Below are 17,933 nucleotides of genomic sequence, written 5' to 3' on the forward strand. Positions count from 1 at the left end.
AGATGCCTTTGGTGTTGACGTCTCAATGGTTTTGTTAAGAGCTTGATAGCTAAATGGGTGTAGGACATCTGAAGATTGAATCTAAATTTTTGTCCAAGGAATTTTACCTTCTGACCAACATAGACAGACATGATTTTGTGGAGATGTTTAATCTTAATCATTGGACTCCTAAGGTAGTTTCAGGCCAGTTGAGAATTAAGGTGTATAGGAGCCATACATTACCTGTTTGAATAATGTGCTTCATCATTGGATAAAATGGGTGATTTTTTCTCTTCCATACTGGTCTGTAAGGTGGAGAAAACCCATTAAAGTAGGTGGTTCACTAACACTTTTTTGTCCATAGTTGAAAGATCATGACTCTTAGTTCTTCCTCACCCATCCTTTGTTTCTTGGTAACTCTCCGCCATCCAGGGGATGTTATTATAGTTGGCAGCATGTCCCAGTGTTTCTGATGAGTAGTCACTAGGTTTTTTTTTTTGGATGGAGAGGAAATAATTAAATATTCTGCATTTTTATGTTTAAGGTCCAGTCCTTTCAATGGGTTTGTTTTTCCAAGTTCTGGGTTTTTTTATTCATCAACACTTCCTGATTGTTGCTGGTGGTGCTTGGTTTCCTTGCTAGCATTAATGTTATTGATGAAGAAGCTAATGCTAAAATTTTGGCATTTTGTGCAGTCCAAGATGGTTATTGAAGCAGGAAGTGCCAAAGATAGTTAAATCTATAAATAGGCAGTTACGTGAGAAATCCATCAAGACAAAGGTAGGAATCACTGATCGTTGTGGATCATAGGTAATGTTCCTATTATGCCTAATAATGTTTCATTTGTTTGCAGGTTGGTGCATTTTCTGTTTTAAAGGAACTTGTGGTTGTCTTGCCGGACTGCCTTGCAGACCACATTGGATCACTCATTCCAGGAATTGAAAAAGCATTAAGTGTGAGTAAATTGTCTGCTGCTGAGAGTTTGTATTGAAACTTGTCTACTTTTTTCCTTTATGCGGAATTATCCCTCTTTCCCTTAATTTCTTCTCTATTCTTCTCCAGGACAAATCCTCTACCTCAAATTTGAAGATTGAAGCTCTTATATTTACTAGATTGGTTTTAGCTTCTCATTCTCCTCCTGTTTTCCACCCTCACATTAAGGTATTAGCAGTAAATATGAATTTTATTTATTTAATTATTTTCATAAGTAATTTAATTTCATTAAAAAGTGCAAGGGCGCAACTTATGTATATTGGAAGTATAAAAAATAAATACTTAAACAGAAAAAGGAAAAATAACCATAAAGTCATGAAAGCAAGAAATATGAAAGTAATCATAGACAGTCATCCAGTGGTAAAGGGTATTAAAGAAAAATCCTTTAATTCCACCATGGCCCTCTTGCGGTTTTCAAAACTTCAATAATTTCTCTCTCCAGATACACCACATTAATTTTAGTTACTGAATTCTGTGAAAAAATCGTATATTTCCTGTAGTAGCTTCCATCTTACATCAAAAAATGCATTATGAGTTTCCAGGGGGGCTAAGATGCTGAAGTTGAATGAAGTTGATATTTTCTGTACTATTTAAAGGGGGGCTAAGATGCATTCAAACTTGGTAGGTCAATGCTGCCTTAGTGAAGAGGTTTAGTTTCACCTCTGCTAGGAATCCTCGTGTGTGCGCGTTGCTTCAAAGTGGCCCCTGCTCAAGTTCTGTGCACATTGTCGAAATGTAAACAGTATTCAGAAACAAAGTCCAAACTTTACTACCCATTGTCCTGATGCATTCTTTGTGGACATTTTCTTTTTCTGACAGTCTTATTACCGAATTTGCAAGCCAAAGTCCAAACCATATATCTTGGTTCCCCAAAATTATGTTCATGTTTTCAAAAAGAGGCTGATCTCAGTCCATGTTCTTGTAATAGGTCCGACATCCTCATCTTAATTCTATGTATCCTACCCTCTATGTAGGATGGATCAATGCATTTAGAATCTAGTGCTTTATGGAAAGTGAAAAAAATATCCTACGTATCCGTCCATTTTGTTCTTTTGTTTTGGTTGTCCTCCTTTAGTTTGAGCCACTTGTTATCTTGTCTACTATATGTAGAGCTATTTACTTTTAAGCAGACTCCTTTCATAGTAGAGATTTTGCAAGCCAAAGTTAAAACACTTCTTTCCTAATAAAAAGTTGTAAAATCCCCAAATTGGGGAAAAAAAAGTGGCCCATCTAAGTCCATGTTCTTGGAATAGGTCAGACATCTTCACCTTCATTCTGGTATCCTCATGCATAGGAGAGCTTCACATTTGATGAACTTTTGGTATTTAAATGCCTCTAGAATTTAGTGCCTTAAAGAAAGTAAGAGAATTATGCTACATCACAAAGTCCTCAGTTTGTGACGCTTGATTGCCTTTTCTTCTGTGTGTATTCCTTATTACTTCATAGTGTTATTGGTGTTTTGTTAAAATATATTGTTATGCTGTCCTCTTAACAGCATGTCTCGGGAGTAATCTGCTGTTACATGTTTCATGCAATTTGTACAACTTTGATCTGTACATCATCTTGATGAAGTAGACAACAGCGAAAGTGTTATTATTGGTTCAGTTACATTTTAAGCCAAGTTATTTGCAGGCTCTTTCTGGTCCTGTTTTATCTGCCGTTGGTGAGCGTTATTACAAAGTTACGGCTGAGGCATTAAGAGTATGTGGGGAACTTGTCCGTGTTGTGCGCCCAAATATAGAGGTGATTTTGCTGTTCTCTTTTGGAGTTTGAGATCTTCTTTGGCCTATTCTAATCTTTTAAATGGTCTTGTGATGTAGGGTTTGGGCTTTGATTTTAAAGCTTATGTTCATCCAATATACAATGCCATTATGTCACGATTGACAAACCAAGATCAAGATCAGGTCAGTAGAATTTCTCATAGTGTTCTCCTTGAATGCTTTTGTTGTGTCTCATGTTTCTTCTTTTCCAGGAGGTTAAGGAGTGTGCTATCTCTTGCATTGGACTTGTTGTGGCAACATTTGGTGATAACCTCAGCACAGAATTGCCTGCTTGCCTTCCTGTACTTGTTGATAGAATGGGAAATGAGATAACCCGACTTACAGCTGTGAAGGTTGGTCTGTTGCATGTGCTGGAAATGTTTTTTAGCTGGGTTTTGTGCTAATGTTTCTTGTCTATGTGGATACCACTTGCTTGAGCCTTATTTTCTAAATATGTGTAATATTTCTTCTGAAATAAGACTCAGTCTGAGCATCTCTAGGCTGCTCTAAAAAATATATATATAATTAAGTCTTTTCTTTGTCCCAATTTAGCTCTGAACCTGTAGTTGGATGTACTTCCTCCTCGACACTTCTAATTGTCCACAACACATACTGAGTTTATATTTGTTGCATCCATAGATGCACCATTGAAATGCTAGAAATGTGAGTTGGGGTGTAAGCAGAAATGCTGAATTGGTTGCCATTTTTAAATACCATTATAACTAGAGTCTCAGTTGGAGAAAGGGCGAGGATTTAATGTCCTGTGTTCTGACACCTGCTTTTGTGTGTGCATGGTTGTGGGAGGGTTGGGTGTTTGTGCATGCCACTGGATTATGGTTATCTAAAGACCTTTAGTGTTTTGTATATAGGCATTTGCTGTCATTGCTGCTTCTCCCCTTCAGATTGATTTATCATGTGTTTTGGAGCATGTAATTGCAGAACTGACCGCATTCCTACGGAAGGTATGGAGATCCTTCTGGTTGTGATTGTCATAATGTTATTTTTTAAATCATGCTCAAGTTCTTGTGATCATTATTTGAGAATCACTCAATACTGCCAAATTTATTTCTGAACTTTGTTTGCTTATTTTGGAAAATAGGCTAATCGGGCTTTAAGGCAGGCTACATTGGGAACCCTAAATTCCCTGATAGTTGCTTATGGTGATAGTATTGGTCCATCTGCTTATGAAGTTATCATTGTGGAACTTTCAGCTTTGATAAGGTTTTCTTTTAATACTTCACTTCATATTTTCCCCCTTCATTTTAAAGTTGGTAAGGTTAGTGGCTTGTAGATTACTTTCTGATAATAGTTATCTTTCATAACCTATTTGCCAGTGATTCAGACTTGCATATGACGGCTCTTGCCCTCGAACTCTGTTGCACCCTGATGGCTGACAGGAGGTCAAGCCCAAATATAGGTTTGGCAGTTAGAAACAAAGTTCTTCCGCAAGCACTAACATTAATCAAAAGCTCGTTGCTGCAGGGGCAAGCCCTTTCGGTACATCTGCGTTCTACCTGAATTGCATTTTGATCTATAATATGTGCTTGTTTAAACCCTTGCTTGTTGCAATTGCAGGCTTTGCAAAACTTTTTCGCTGCATTAGTTTATTCAGCAAACACAAGTTTTGATGCCTTACTGGACTCTCTTCTTTCAAGTGCTAAACCATCTCCACAGTCGGGTGGTGTTGCAAAACAGGCTTTATTTTCAATAGCTCAATGTGTGGCTGTTCTCTGCCTTGCTGCTGGTGATCAGAAATGCTCATCAACTGTTGAAATGCTTACTGAAATCCTCAAAGATGACAGTAGTACCAATTCAGTAAGTTTTCTGCTCTAGCCATTACCAGGTTCACATTCATGTGCATAAAATTCCTTCATTGTTGGATGCTAGATTTTTAGTATTTGGTGATCATTTCTATTAGACTCTTGTGATTTTTAAGATTTTGAGTTTGTGAGTTATGCTTCTGTTGTGGTTTTTCAAATTAATGTAGGTTGCGCGATGTATGACTAGATAGAAATGGAAAATACATCGACTTAATGATGATGAGAAGTTAATGAAAAGATCAAAATATAATAAGACAGTAAAACATAATGTGGTTGGTTGGTTAGCTGGATTAGTCTGTACATAGATGAATATGCAAATTTATTTATTTACACACACGCGTACGTCAAAACTAAATGGCATGCTGGTTTTTATATTTCATTTTGATTACTGGATTTTTCTTCTTTTATGCCTGATTCTATCAGATGTGATCACATTTTCAAGATTTCCTTTTTAAAAATGTATTGATAACTAAGGGTTTCAGGATGCCCCTCTAAACACTGAAAGATGGCATATGTTTGGTGCTTGAAGGAAATTTTAATTCTCTATCTCGCGCACACACCAGCGCACACATTTTCTGGTTTTACATTGTGAGACCAATATTACTATCTTTTTTTATTCTGCCACTTACAATTGCTTTCATTATTACTTTTTAGGCCAAGCAGCACCTTTCCTTGCTATGCCTTGGTGAAATTGGGAGAAGAAAAGATCTAAGCTCCCATGCACATATAGAGAATATTGTTATTGAGTCCTTTCAATCTCCCTTTGAAGAGATAAAGTCTGCTGCCTCCTATGCTCTTGGAAATATTGCTGTTGGTAATCTATCCAAGTATTTGCCGTTTATCTTGGACCAAATTGATAATCAGCAGAAGAAACAATATCTTTTGCTTCATTCCTTGAAGGAGGTGTGTGCTCATGAACTGTTATTCTATCTTAGAGCTAGACATTTTCCTATATAATGTTTTCATTTCTCTGAATGGCATCTTGTAGGTCATTGTAAGACAGTCTGTTGATAAAGCAGAATTTCAGGATTCTAGTGTTGAGAAGATTCTTAAGTTACTTTTTAACCACTGCGAAAGTGAGGAAGAGGGTGTTCGCAATGTTGTAGCTGAGTGTCTGGGGAAAATTGCCCTAATTGAACCTGCAAAACTTGTTCCTGCACTTAAGGTATTTTGACCAATTTACCTTGTCCACTTCTACTCAAGCTTATGATGGATATTCTACATTTACAGTTGACGGGGTGTGTCTTTGTTTTCTATTCTTAATTTCCTCTAGGTACGGACAACCAGTCCAGCTGCATTCACTAGAGCTACGGTTGTCATTGCTGTAAAATATTCTATTGTTGAGAGGCCTGAGAAGATAGACGAGATTATATACCCTGAGATATCATCATTCTTGATGCTTATTAAGGATCATGACCGGGTGAGTCTCATACCTCAAGATCTCACCATTCTTCTTTAAACTATCTTGTATCTTTATTTGTTGTCTGTATGTGTTTGTGGATAGATGGGTAGTATTGAGTTGGTGTGGGCTTTCAGACATTATTGGTTTACTGATTTGCCATGGATATGCAGCATGTTAGGCGTGCAGCTGTGTTGGCTTTAAGTACATTTGCTCACAATAAGCCAAATCTTATTAAGGGGCTTCTTCCAGAATTATTGCCGCTTCTTTATGATCAGACAATTGTTAAGGTAACATAAGATTTTGACATTATTCATGATGAATGAATGCTTTGTTTCTTCTGAAATTTTTTGTAAATGTCTATGCATATGATACCATTTATATCATATCAGAAGAATTAATTTGTTGTTTCTGGCCTCTATGACTTGTTTTGTTACTTGTATTTGTGATTAGCATGTAAAACTTATATGATGCAGTTATCATTTATATCGCACACAATTCATACCATTCCACTGCTTTAACGATACTGCTGTTTCTGTTTGCCCAACTGCTGTACTCCCTTTTTGTTGTTATTTAGCTTCTTGGTGTGAGTTATTTCTGAACCGTTTATCTGAATATTCACTAGTTCTTGGAGGAGTCCATTTTAAGCATGTTATATACGTACACTTAAACGAGACTGTTGGCATCATTCTTGATACAGCCTGTTAATGGATTGGACTGTATGTTTTTGGAGTGTGCTTTTATTGCATATCGTTGGATAATTTTCTCTTCATGTTCTGCTTGTTTTCTTGTCAGCTGTTTTTTAATGTCCCAGTTGCTCAGGTGGATTAGGATTATATCATAACTTATGCAATCCCCACAGTAGCCGTTATGTTTTACTTCTAGCACTTAATTATGTGTACGTGAGATAGCTTATGCATGATTATTCAGCTGTTCTGTGTACACCTTTGCTCTTTCTTACCGGTGTAGCTGGACATTCATGCCTTTGTTACTTCTAGAGTAACCAGTATTAGATCTAATTGGTCCAATGTTCTGTTTTCTAATTCCTGTTGCAGCAAGAATTGATAAGGACAGTTGATCTTGGTCCTTTCAAGCATATTGTGGATGATGGACTTGAGTTGAGAAAGGCTGCTTTTGAATGTGTGGACACATTGCTGGATAGTTGTCTTGATCAAGTGAATCCTTCATCTTTTATTGTTCCTTACCTCAAATCTGGTCTGGATGGTGAGTTGTAATTTGAGTAATTTTGCTGCCTTCCATTTTTCATTCTTATTTAATTTACCTTTCTTATTGATTTGGATTTTTGTGGTGGTCAGTGATGTTTAATTTCAATTTATAGTAAGATAAAACTGCGATTTACTTTATCCATTTGTATCAGAATTCAGCTCCTTTTCACAGGGCATATCTTCAAATGAGTTAATATTTATATGTGATTGGAGGTTGTGCTCCAAATGATTATTAATTTACCTCTTTTGAGAATACTTCTGTCTTTTGATTGGTTTCTAAGTACGTACTGTAAGATGAATCATTTTATATGTAGTTATTCAGTCCCATAATTGAGGATTTGTGTTCATGACTGAATAGGAGGAATTACTTTGGTTGTTTTCATGCTTATGTGAAGATTGAATGGGGTTTGTGTTTTTTATTGCTTTTCACAACAAATTTTGGTCCGTCTCTTCCAGATCATTATGATGTGAAAATGCCTTGCCACCTTATCCTCTCAAAACTTGCAGATAAGTGCCCATCTGCTGTACTGGCAGGTCAGTGATTTCATTGATTTAGCTCTACTAAGATTCAGATGAGCACCAAATATTTTTATCTGATGTTAGTTTTGCATCCTTCAGTGTTGGACTCGTTGGTGGATCCTCTGCAGAAGACTATAAATTTTAAGCCAAAGCAAGATGCTGTCAAGCAAGAAGTGGATCGTAATGAAGACATGATCCGCAGTGCTCTTCGCGCAATTGCATCCTTGAATCGCATAAGGTTTAGTGCTTATCTGGATGTTTTGATTTCCTGATTGTTATTTGGTTTTTTTGTGCGTTTCTGATTTGATTTCCTGATTAAAGTTTTTCTTTTTTCTTGTGGTGGGGGTTTGCAGAGGGCGCATGGTCTTAATTATTGTTAAAACCCATTGCTTTGTTGACCAAAATTCTGAGTCTATAGAGGGAAGGGTCGTTTAATTGAGATTTTTGCTTAAACCGATCCTTTTCGGTGATTGCATATTTGCTTAGGATTGTCACACTGGTTGGATTAAGATTTCTACTGTGTGGAAAACTGCCGGACAAAATTTTCTAGAAATAAAGCTACTATGATGCGGGTCTAGGGTTTCTTTGGGGAACTAGAGGCTTGGGCCCTAGTTGGGTTTTAGGGTTTCTTTGGGTCTGAAGATTCTCTTTTGGGGGTTCTTATCAAAAAGGATTCTTAGTTCGGGGACTTTGGTGGGCTAGCTTTGGCTATACTTAGGGCCGCCTTATGCTTTTTTTTATAAAATATTTTTTACTTATAAAAAAAAAATTAGCAAAACTTTAATCAATCTTACCGGATTTATCTAATTTTTGTCTTTTGTTCCTGCATTCCAGGGGTTTAATATAGGGGTTGTCCTTCATGCTTAGTAGGGTATTCAATCCCTTGAAGACCTTTCTTTTCCCCATCCCTTAAAGATGTATTTTGCTCCCTTAGAGAAAATTATGACAATGCAGATTCGACTTACCTGATCTGTCCATTGGTTTTCTCGTGCCACTTTATCCAAGAAACTTGACATACCAACTTCTTGTCATGCTTAGTAGAGATACAATCCTCCTGAAGACCTTTTTGTGTTGTGTTTTTTTTTTTTTTTTTTTTGGGGTACTCTGATTTTAGACTTTGTTGTGAGCATGTGTTTCTGCATAACAATGTGTTATGGAACTCAAGAGTATGAACATCCATACATCATTTTTTTTTTTGTGTTTTTACCTTACTAGGGCCATGTTTACTTAAATCAGAAGATGGGAGATTTTCGTTTTGGTCATTCAAAGGCTCTTTGAGCTATATAATTGTAGGTAGCCTCATTTTTACCTTAATCCCTTCATTCCCTGGATGGTATAGGATTGTCTCCCAGGTTTCTTATATGACAATACTAAACTTTTTCCAGCTAAGTTAGTTGACAGCAACCGAAGGCTAGATATTACCCAATCTATTATCTGGATCCAAAGCCAAGCATGCAAGTATATCATACTAAATAATGAAATTAAACATCCTTCTTTAGGCCTAACCTGCATTCTTTAAGAGTACTAATGCAATTTAAAAACTTAGGATACTAAAGGTAAAAGTACTTTTTATAAAAATTTAGCTTCTAGAACTCCATGATTCCCCTATGTTGGTGTTGATTCATGGACAGGTATAGAATTTTCATCATGTCCTTCAACTTGTTGAGTAAATTCACTTTTCGACTTGGGAATCAGACTTTGAATCACATAATAGTTGCTTTAAGCAGGAGTAAGTTGAGGACCTAGATTCTCCATTGGTGAAGTAGCTTGTCTCATCATAAAACGTGTGGTTAAATAGTTAAAGTGACTATTTTATTGCTTTGAAGCAAGAATAAGTTGAGAACTGAGGCTTCACTTTAAACTATATAGTCTTGTCATCGTACCTCAAAGTGATTACTCAACTTCGGTTGAGCTGACTCTCTCTCTCTCTCTCTCTCTCTCTCTCTGCGTGTGTGCGTGTGATATCAGTGAATCTTCTAATGCTTTACTACATCCTGTTATTCTGCAGTGGAGGAGATTGCAGCCTTAAATTCAAGAACCTTATGACTGAAATATTGAGATCTCCTGCACTATGTGAAAAGTACTATTCCATCAGGAATGAGTGATAGACATGTCAAACCATCGCTAGAATAGTGTTTTATTGGAGTTCTCCCGCAAGGAATGAGGAATAGAACATCGCCCTTTTGCTGCATGGAGTGGAGGATGCTTTTTTTTGGGCAGAAGAAAGAAGTAGTTGTAACCCCACTGATTCATGTGTAAGAATGGGGCTTTGAGGGACCAAGAAAAGAACCAGATCACCATGTTCTTCTCATGCGAAGACTGGTTTATAGTTTTCCCTGTATAGAGTATGCATCTTTCATTTGATTATATATGATCTCATGACCATTACTCTTCCCCCATTCCTGATCCCTCTGCCTGGTTTGGGTTGAAGAAATGCAGATTTTTTTGTCATTTGAGGCGGAGAACAAGTTGAGTACACAATTACTTGTATTTATGACCAGATATGGAAATGCAATCCGATAGATATTTGTCATTAGAACTTGGTCGTGTCAGCTTACATATGATTATCTTCCCTTGCAGCTGTAGTGAACTTCCTTGTTCCCCTTGACTCTTTCTCTCGCTAATGCCTTGATCTTAAAATTTTATTGTGAAATAAAATAGAGATACAACAGACGCCTTAAAACCATTGGTATGCGTTGATCGTTCCATTTTTTGTTGTGCTTTTTTGGTTAATCAAAAGATGACAAACATCATGTTTGACCTCTTAAGTCGGGTTGGCAAACAACGCAGTTTCTGAAATCCAACCCCGTTTTGACCCACGTGGTTGGCTTCAAATGGTTTTTGGGTTGATTTCTGTATGAATGATAATGAGCGTACTTTAAGATCTGTTCTTTGTTCTTCGGTCGAAGACAACAGATCATTTGTATCTATTCTTTGCTCGATCTCTTTGTCTTCGTCGGGAGACAAAGATGAATAGTTGTCTCGATTGAAAAATTAAGCCGAACAGATAAGTTGCAAGTATAGAGCTGAAGAACACAGATGAAGATCTGTTTGGACAGATCTTTGTCCTCAAGCCCGGGAGGCCATTCGAGTTTCAGAGGCAAAGATGAAGAGATCTTCGTCACATAGTGGCTACTCTATCTACCTTGTTTGAAGATAGCCAAATCTTGCGTCGGGCGTATATAACATGCTTATAATTGGAATACAGCACACTGGGCATTGGTTTTGAAACAACTTTTGGCGTCATATTGAAGAGAACTGAAGAGAACTAAACACAGTATAACAGCAACAAGAGCCATCTGAGAAGAGGAGATTTGTTTCATTTAAACACCGCCTCCCAAAGTTTAACTCCATGCTAAAGATCGAATTGCACAAAAAAAAGAAAAAAGAAAAAAGGAAATAAAAGAAAAGATTATCTCCTTGCACAATCAGGAATATTTTGTTTCAAGGCTCGATAGTTCAGCAAGGAGGTAGATTAAGTAGATACAGAGCAAATGGGAAACTCTTAACCTACTCATCAGCCTCAACAGTCGCTCCCTTGAGATGCAAGTGCTTTTCCCTCTTCTGAAATTCTGTCAAACCCTTTCCACTTCCAGTCACGCCAACCTTACCAAACGGGTCTTCAGGAGACTTGAAGATGCTCTCCCGCTTACGCCCAGAAAAGAAACCAATCTGACAATGTAATCAGGAAACTACAAATTAGGGAACAAAGAATAACATGCACTCAGTAATATAGTGGGATGGAATCAACGAATAATATATAAATATACGAGTAATATGGTTTAGACTATTATACAACTGTCATACAACTTGATGTGACAATGAAAATTAACTCTTGAATCAGCATTTAATAATATAAAATAAAATAAAACAAAATTGTATAATAGTCTCCTAAATAGCATTACTCCAAATATATTCGGAGTTCTAATCTAGTGAGAATGAATCAAGGTGTGAAATTGTCTAGAAAAGTGAGGGGGCGGGAGGGTTTCACTAAGAAAATAAAGATTAGTGAAGTTCAGTGCATACTGCAGGTGCGTATCAAAATGTAAAAATCTCTGAGAAACGTACCTTCTTAGTCTTGCCTTTGGTTGTTTGGAACTGCTGCCAGGCATTCTGCCGCTTATTTTGTGTTACTTCAAGTTGCTCCAGCCGCATCTTTGACTTAAAAGCGTGTATCTTCTTACGCTTGGCAGATTTCTGTAGGGGTTGTAGTTAGCAAGCATAAAAATACACATCATAATAAGGGTGAAAAAAAAAATTATAAGAATCATATAAATCTTAAGCATCCCACTATAACTATTGTGACAAGTTTGTTTAAGCCTGTCAAATATCAGAAAACTAATGATATCAGACTGAGCAAAAAGATTGTCAGCTCCAGTTATATAGATATCCATTGTTCTTTAATGGTAAGTAGCATGCACAACTTACCACATCCTCCGGGTCAGTAGGATCTATACGAAGCTTCGCTGGTAAACTCCGTGACTGGAAGTCCATGGAAGCAGCTAGTGCAATCTTACGTTTGATAGCTTGTTTGGTAGCTTCTGCCACTCTCTCAGCTTCAGCCAAAGTATTGACAACACCCTCTTCAATTGGCCTTACATTGGCAGGATCCACCTAGAATTAGCAGTCGTGAGTAATATTCAATGCTGCTGTTGATCTAAGTCTATTCAAAAAAAGCATATGACTTACAAAAATTGCAAGTGAAAAGATGGAAACTAATAACATCTGAACAGGCTAGTATGCAAGGGCAAAAGAGAAGACCAATATCTATAAAAGGGATTCATAATCTCATGCATTAACTTAAAAGATAATATTGATAATGAAATTTTCTTTAAATTTATCCTGTTTAAGTTTTATATGGATGGAGAAACAATTTAATTAACTTTTAACAGAAGCTAACCCTTTTTTTTGTTGGTGGGGGGGTAGGGGAGGCGTTTTACAGCATTTCAAGGATAGTTTCAAGAAAAAGGTAGTATAGTTAATCAATTATCTATTATAATTAGTTAATTGATTAACTATCTAATTAAAATAGATAATTACTAAATAAAAAATAGTTAATCAATTATCTCATTTGATATGCCACTTATTTGATGTCATTTACAATCCTCATATGAGAGAGAACCTGCAACATCAATGACGTTATTATTATTATTATTATTTGACAAGTCAATGACACTCTCATTCATAAGAAAGTGCAAAAGAGTTGTCCCATGCACCCATGCATCCCTAACAAATTCACACAATAAAAACAGGCTAGTGACACCCCACCCATGAAAATTTAACATCTACACTTTTTCCTATTAGCAAAGGGTTGCTCTAGGAAATGGCGCATGCATCTAATCAGCTATTCACATATTTGTTTCTATCCACATTTATCAAAATTTGATATTTCCTTTTATTATTGAATAAGTTCTCTACTTACCCAAAATAAGTGTCATCTACTTATCATTAAAATCATTTCCTCCATAAAAAATTTCTTTTTGTCCCATATATGCAAAAATTGTAACAGTTGACTCTTTTATAGGATGAGGCACAGGAGAAAAATATAGATGGCCCACTGAAGTCACTTGCATAAGAGCATCATCAGCTATCATCCTCCGAATGCTCTATCATAAAAAGTTTGTTATACAACCCCTTGGCAAAGAAAAAGAGGATTTGATACTGGTGGAAATGATTCCGCAAAGTGGTTATAATAAGTATAATGACAACCGGATGGCTACAGTGAAGATGGTATTGCAATAAAGGTTAATATGACAATGTAGTGGTTGTCAATGGCTGTACATCATACTAAAGGTGGTATTAATGGTAGAGCCATTGCAGTGGAGTTCATATGAGACAAGGGACGGGCTTGTTGTGGTTATGATGATTGCTTTCAGAAAAGTACAATTGTATGATTGCATTAAATGAGTAAAAGGAAAAGTACAGGGCAAACAATAAAGAAGGCGAAGAAAGGGAAAATAAGAAGAAAGAGTTAAAGACAAATGGGTAACAATGAAGGTGCCAGTTAAGTTAGGTGTTAAAAGTTTCATGACATCATAAAAAACTTCGTATCCAATTCTGCCTTGCCTAGGTATGCAAAGGTATAGGGGAAGGGCTCTCCCAAGCCTGTATAGCCCATGGGACCAAGTGATATAATGTATCAAATGAAAAAAGAGGGTGAATATACCAATGGCAGCAAGCCAACTACTCTCCCCAAAACCCATGATTGAGTGGCCTCCAAATTTTGACACCCATGTTATGGAACTTGCTGCATGTTGAATAGCAACACTAAATAAAAGCTTCATGATATAAAGAATAAATTTGGAAAGTTGTTATTCAAGGATAAAAGATCTTGAGCTAGCTAAGAACTTAAACGTTTCAGGTTTCACAATGGTGCATCATGCCTTATGTTAAGCTATGAGAATCTGGGCAAGCACTTTTCTCAAATGACAAGCTTTACTTTTCCTGATAAAAAATTTGAACAAATGTAAATGCTAGTGGCAAGCTGGATGCAACATGATGAGGATAGAGGAAGAGGATGCATTAAGGAACAAAGACTTGATGATTCAAAACTGTGGCTACAGAAATCATACCTCTTCTCTGTTCCCCCATCCATCATAGCAAATATAAAAGCCATTTGGAGTATGCGCCTCAATTGTTCCATCATACCTGAACATTCAACTAATCAAACACAGGAAACCAAAGGTAAAACAAATGGGAAAGAAAAACTTAAACACAATTTGAAAGAAATTCAGACATCTCTATTTTTTTCACATACCACTCCCCATCATCACTCCAAACAGCTTGAACTCTAGTGCCAATGGGTAAGTTTGCGTGATAATCGGACATGCTTCCTGAGTCCAGAGGGGAGGAATATTATCACCAGAGAAAGTGAGGAATCACCCAAAAACACATAACAACATAAACAGCCAACATGTATTTACCATCAGTATAAAGAAAAAACAGTAAATGTTGGATGAACACTTCGGCAATTACAAAAGGTAATGAAGTACGGAATCAATACAATCCTCAGCTGCAATAACAGTATGAAGCAAGGACAATATCCCCATTCTGTAGCCCCACACCAGTCATATTGGATGGTTTGTTCCAACGATGACATTGCAATGTGATGATTGCACATAAATTCAAGAAACATAATTCCTTATCTAAGCCATGGCAAGTGATATGACAATTGCACACAAAATAAAATGCAAGACACCATGTTATATCATCATGCGTAACAGCACAACATTGTGAAACAGAAACCATCCATCCCCCAGAACCAAAAATGAGATTCCAAATAATAGGCAAACCATAACTTTTGGAGGAAAAATTAAGAATAACACATAGTAACATTCATATAATCTCTGGAATTAATAGCAAGACAACGAATTTCTAGCCAGTATATCCTTTTAAACTCAATTTAAAAAACAGAACTTCTATATTTTAAATAGAAGCCAAATCCAGAAGTTGCATTTAAAAAATTCCCCATTCTAACACATAATTTCTGCCTTCATGAGGAAACAAAGCGCATTTTCCTCCCAAGAACCAAACACAAAAATAAATCAAAAGGATGTGGATTTACCATTTTATTACCCTTAGACTGAAGCAAACTTGGAGACACTCTACCACTAGTCCCCATATCTGATCCAGAAATATCATTTTGCTTTGCAGTTGCAAGGAGTTCTTCCGTCAAAGCAATCACCTGCATCAACACAACTTTAGCCCTAGCTCAAAATTCACACAAGAATACATATGAACATTCATACTATTAGTAACACCATAAGGCCAAATTAACGTCATATTTCGAACTAAGAATCTCAGTGTGAACATCTGAAATCAGGTGAGAGGAAGAGAGCAGGCTGGCCATCACGACACATAGCACACCTGCACAGGAACCAAGATAGAAGTGATGTGCATCTTGACGAAATTCTCAGTTGTCACATATAGATCCAAATAACTTTCTCATTCTCCACAGGGTTCCCATCCCTGAAGTCTACGAACTTTATTTAACATAAAAATCATCCTCACCTTTTCAGTCCTGAAATGAAAAATAAACCTCCACAACTGCCATTAGAAGTTAATTGATGTTGCTTTTGTGAGCAACATTTTGATTCCTTCAAAAGAGAGAGGGTAGAGAAATAAAAGAAAGAAAGTTGCACAAAAGACTAGACAATGTGACCCTAGCGTTTGACAGAGGTTGACTACATTTCTAAAAACAATCATTCAAATCTTAAGTGACAGACTAAGGATAAAAGAGAACCCATATATATAGATTTATAAGAGATCATATCTATGTCAAGGCAAATTTTTTAAGGAATTGAAAAAGAAAAACCAAAAGAATACAGCCATAATACAATAACTACCTCTTTGAGCTCCCTTTCCATGTCCACATATTCGGAGTTTCCAGGATCATCAACCAAAAGCTGTCTGACCTGTTCCACAGGTGATGCAGAAGTCATTACACAAATAACATATGGACAACAATATATAGAGTCCATCAGCCCACAACCTACAGCATATATTTAGTTATTAAAAAAAAAAATTCTTACAAGCTGGGCAGGCAAGCTTTCAGGAACATAGAAAAGAAGAATAGTAAACCAACTTACACAGCCTATAACACCAGTTTCCTGATCCTTTAAATACAAAGGATTGACCACAAAGAATCAGAAACTCCCATTCAATGTTTCACAAGTAGCAGCAATAGCGTAGCCTATTATGTCTTTGTTTGGTTTCCATTATTTTTCTGTTAGCATAAGTACCATTATCTTTTTCTCTGGTAACCAATAATGCATTAAGGAAATCCAAGAGAGGCTATTATACGAAATGCATACAAAAGGACCCCATTAAGCATCATGTCCAAAGTTCTGTATTATTATTATTTTTTTTTGGTTCTTGACTTGCAATACAAGAACAAATGGCATGTTGTCAGTTTTTATAGATGTCAATAGTAAAGTGGCACTGACACCACAAAAACCTCCTTACCTTAACTTCTAATCGAACCAGGCAAGATTGGAGGCTCTAAATTAGAGGACAATCATAAAATGGCAGGGCAGGGATAATATTTCTAAAATTTTGTCTTACTAAACATTATCCTTTTTTCTTTTTTCTTTTTTGATAAATAATGTATATTCAAACATGTGTTACTATGCAACACAGAGCATTGAACTAGAAATTCAAGAAAACAACTGTATATTGGGTTCTCTCTGTGTTTAAATTTCAGAAACAGTGAGTATAGTAAACAAGAAGATTTTAAGGCGCAATAGATTAGTCAGAAGAACAGAAAACTGATTATCCTTTATAAGCACTACTCATAGAGAAAAACGACCAAAAAAAAAACTTGAGTTAGTTAGTTATAGTTGTGCTGCACTTAGCTCGTCTTTTCTCGGTGACAAAATATATAGAATTTTAATTTTATTTTTATATTCTCTTCTTTTCTTTTCTTCTGGTTTCTCAGCTACCAAACACAACACACGCACATAAGTAGAAAACAGTATTTACAGAAAATGAAAACAATACAAAACTGTAATTCGAATTTAAAAAAAAAAAAAAAAGAAGTAAGCGAATTCGAAGCCTTCAAGCATGAAACCTAATCGAAACCATATAGAATCGAAGCAAGAAAAATGAACATATAAACATTGAAATTGAAAAAAGAAAAAGAAAAATATGAGGCACCTGATGAAGCTGATCCTCGTAGGTCGCGAGATTTGAGGCCAACTCTTCTATGCTCACCTCTTCTCCTCCTCCTCCTTGCATTTTTTTCTAAATTTTATTTTAATTTTTTACTTCAATTTCAATTTTTTTTATTTTTATGTTTTATTCAAACAATTATTCTCCGATGGACAGACTTTGTACAAAGAACGCAAAGAAGAGAAGAGAACGCGAAAGAATAACGATGAAACTACAAACCAGAAACCCTTCTCTAACATCTACACACAGAGAGAGGGGGGTCGGACTTTAGACGCAACAAATGGGCCTGTTGTGGGCCGAACTTCAACTTCTTGGGCCAGGTTTAGGTTTGGATCTTGTTTAGTTGATGCAAGTTTCTTTTATGATAAACACCCATTTATGTAAATTCTCATATCTTCTTTTTGACAATTTTGCTAATCATAAATAACATCTTCACTAATCATATATCATATGGAGAAGAACATAATAGAATATTACTAAAACATAGGCCTTTTTATATAATCGAAGGCTTTTCTTTTTGATTTGTAACCGACAAAGCCTTCCTTTAAACTGAGTTAAAGAAAATTAT

At 36.3% G+C, this 17,933-nt stretch overlaps 2 protein-coding genes across 2 annotated transcripts in view; one reads left to right on the forward strand and one right to left on the reverse strand.

Annotated features, from left to right (window-relative positions):
• Positions 1-10,281, forward strand: part of LOC132177136 (cullin-associated NEDD8-dissociated protein 1) — a 23,976-nt gene extending 13,695 nt beyond the window's left edge. The window contains exons 15-29 of the mRNA XM_059589361.1: positions 2,605-2,715; positions 2,793-2,876; positions 2,945-3,085; positions 3,602-3,694; positions 3,832-3,953; positions 4,067-4,229; positions 4,308-4,547; positions 5,207-5,455; positions 5,541-5,717; positions 5,826-5,972; positions 6,125-6,241; positions 7,007-7,175; positions 7,634-7,711; positions 7,796-7,934; positions 9,705-10,281. Of these exons, the coding sequence (XP_059445344.1) occupies positions 2,605-2,715; positions 2,793-2,876; positions 2,945-3,085; positions 3,602-3,694; positions 3,832-3,953; positions 4,067-4,229; positions 4,308-4,547; positions 5,207-5,455; positions 5,541-5,717; positions 5,826-5,972; positions 6,125-6,241; positions 7,007-7,175; positions 7,634-7,711; positions 7,796-7,934; positions 9,705-9,801 (2,127 nt within the window). The 3' untranslated portion in view covers positions 9,802-10,281. The remainder of the gene's footprint in view (positions 1-2,604; positions 2,716-2,792; positions 2,877-2,944; positions 3,086-3,601; positions 3,695-3,831; positions 3,954-4,066; positions 4,230-4,307; positions 4,548-5,206; positions 5,456-5,540; positions 5,718-5,825; positions 5,973-6,124; positions 6,242-7,006; positions 7,176-7,633; positions 7,712-7,795; positions 7,935-9,704) is intronic.
• Positions 10,282-10,994: 713 nt separating this feature from the next.
• Positions 10,995-17,593, reverse strand: LOC132178743 (uncharacterized). The gene is made up of 8 exons (XM_059591266.1): positions 17,351-17,593; positions 16,042-16,110; positions 15,260-15,380; positions 14,454-14,535; positions 14,269-14,344; positions 12,125-12,310; positions 11,765-11,893; positions 10,995-11,368 (listed from the first exon to the last, which is right to left on the reverse strand). The coding sequence occupies exons 1-8, from the start codon at positions 17,429-17,431 to the stop codon at positions 11,207-11,209; spliced, it is 906 nt and encodes a 301-aa protein (XP_059447249.1). The 5' UTR covers positions 17,432-17,593; the 3' UTR covers positions 10,995-11,206.
• Between the last annotated feature and the right edge of the window lie 340 nt (positions 17,594-17,933).

Source organism: Corylus avellana, chromosome ca4 (assembly GCF_901000735.1).
Source record: "Corylus avellana chromosome ca4, CavTom2PMs-1.0".
NCBI classification, from domain to species: Eukaryota; Viridiplantae; Streptophyta; class Magnoliopsida; order Fagales; family Betulaceae; genus Corylus; species Corylus avellana.

What these genes read in the sequence shown, in the direction of transcription:
- LOC132178743 (XM_059591266.1), bottom strand. Translation starts at nt 17,431, where the DNA reads ATGCAAGGAGGAGGAGGAGAAGAGGTGAGCATAGAAGAGTTGGCCTCA. An exon ending in ACGAGGATCAGCTTCATCAG is followed by an intron (nt 16,111 to 17,350) that starts GTGCCTCATATT and finishes CCTGTGGAACAG; the next exon opens with GTCAGACAGCTTTTGGTTGA. An exon ending in CCAAAGGCAAGACTAAGAAG is followed by an intron (nt 11,369 to 11,764) that starts GTACGTTTCTCA and finishes TTACATTGTCAG; the next exon opens with ATTGGTTTCTTTTCTGGGCG.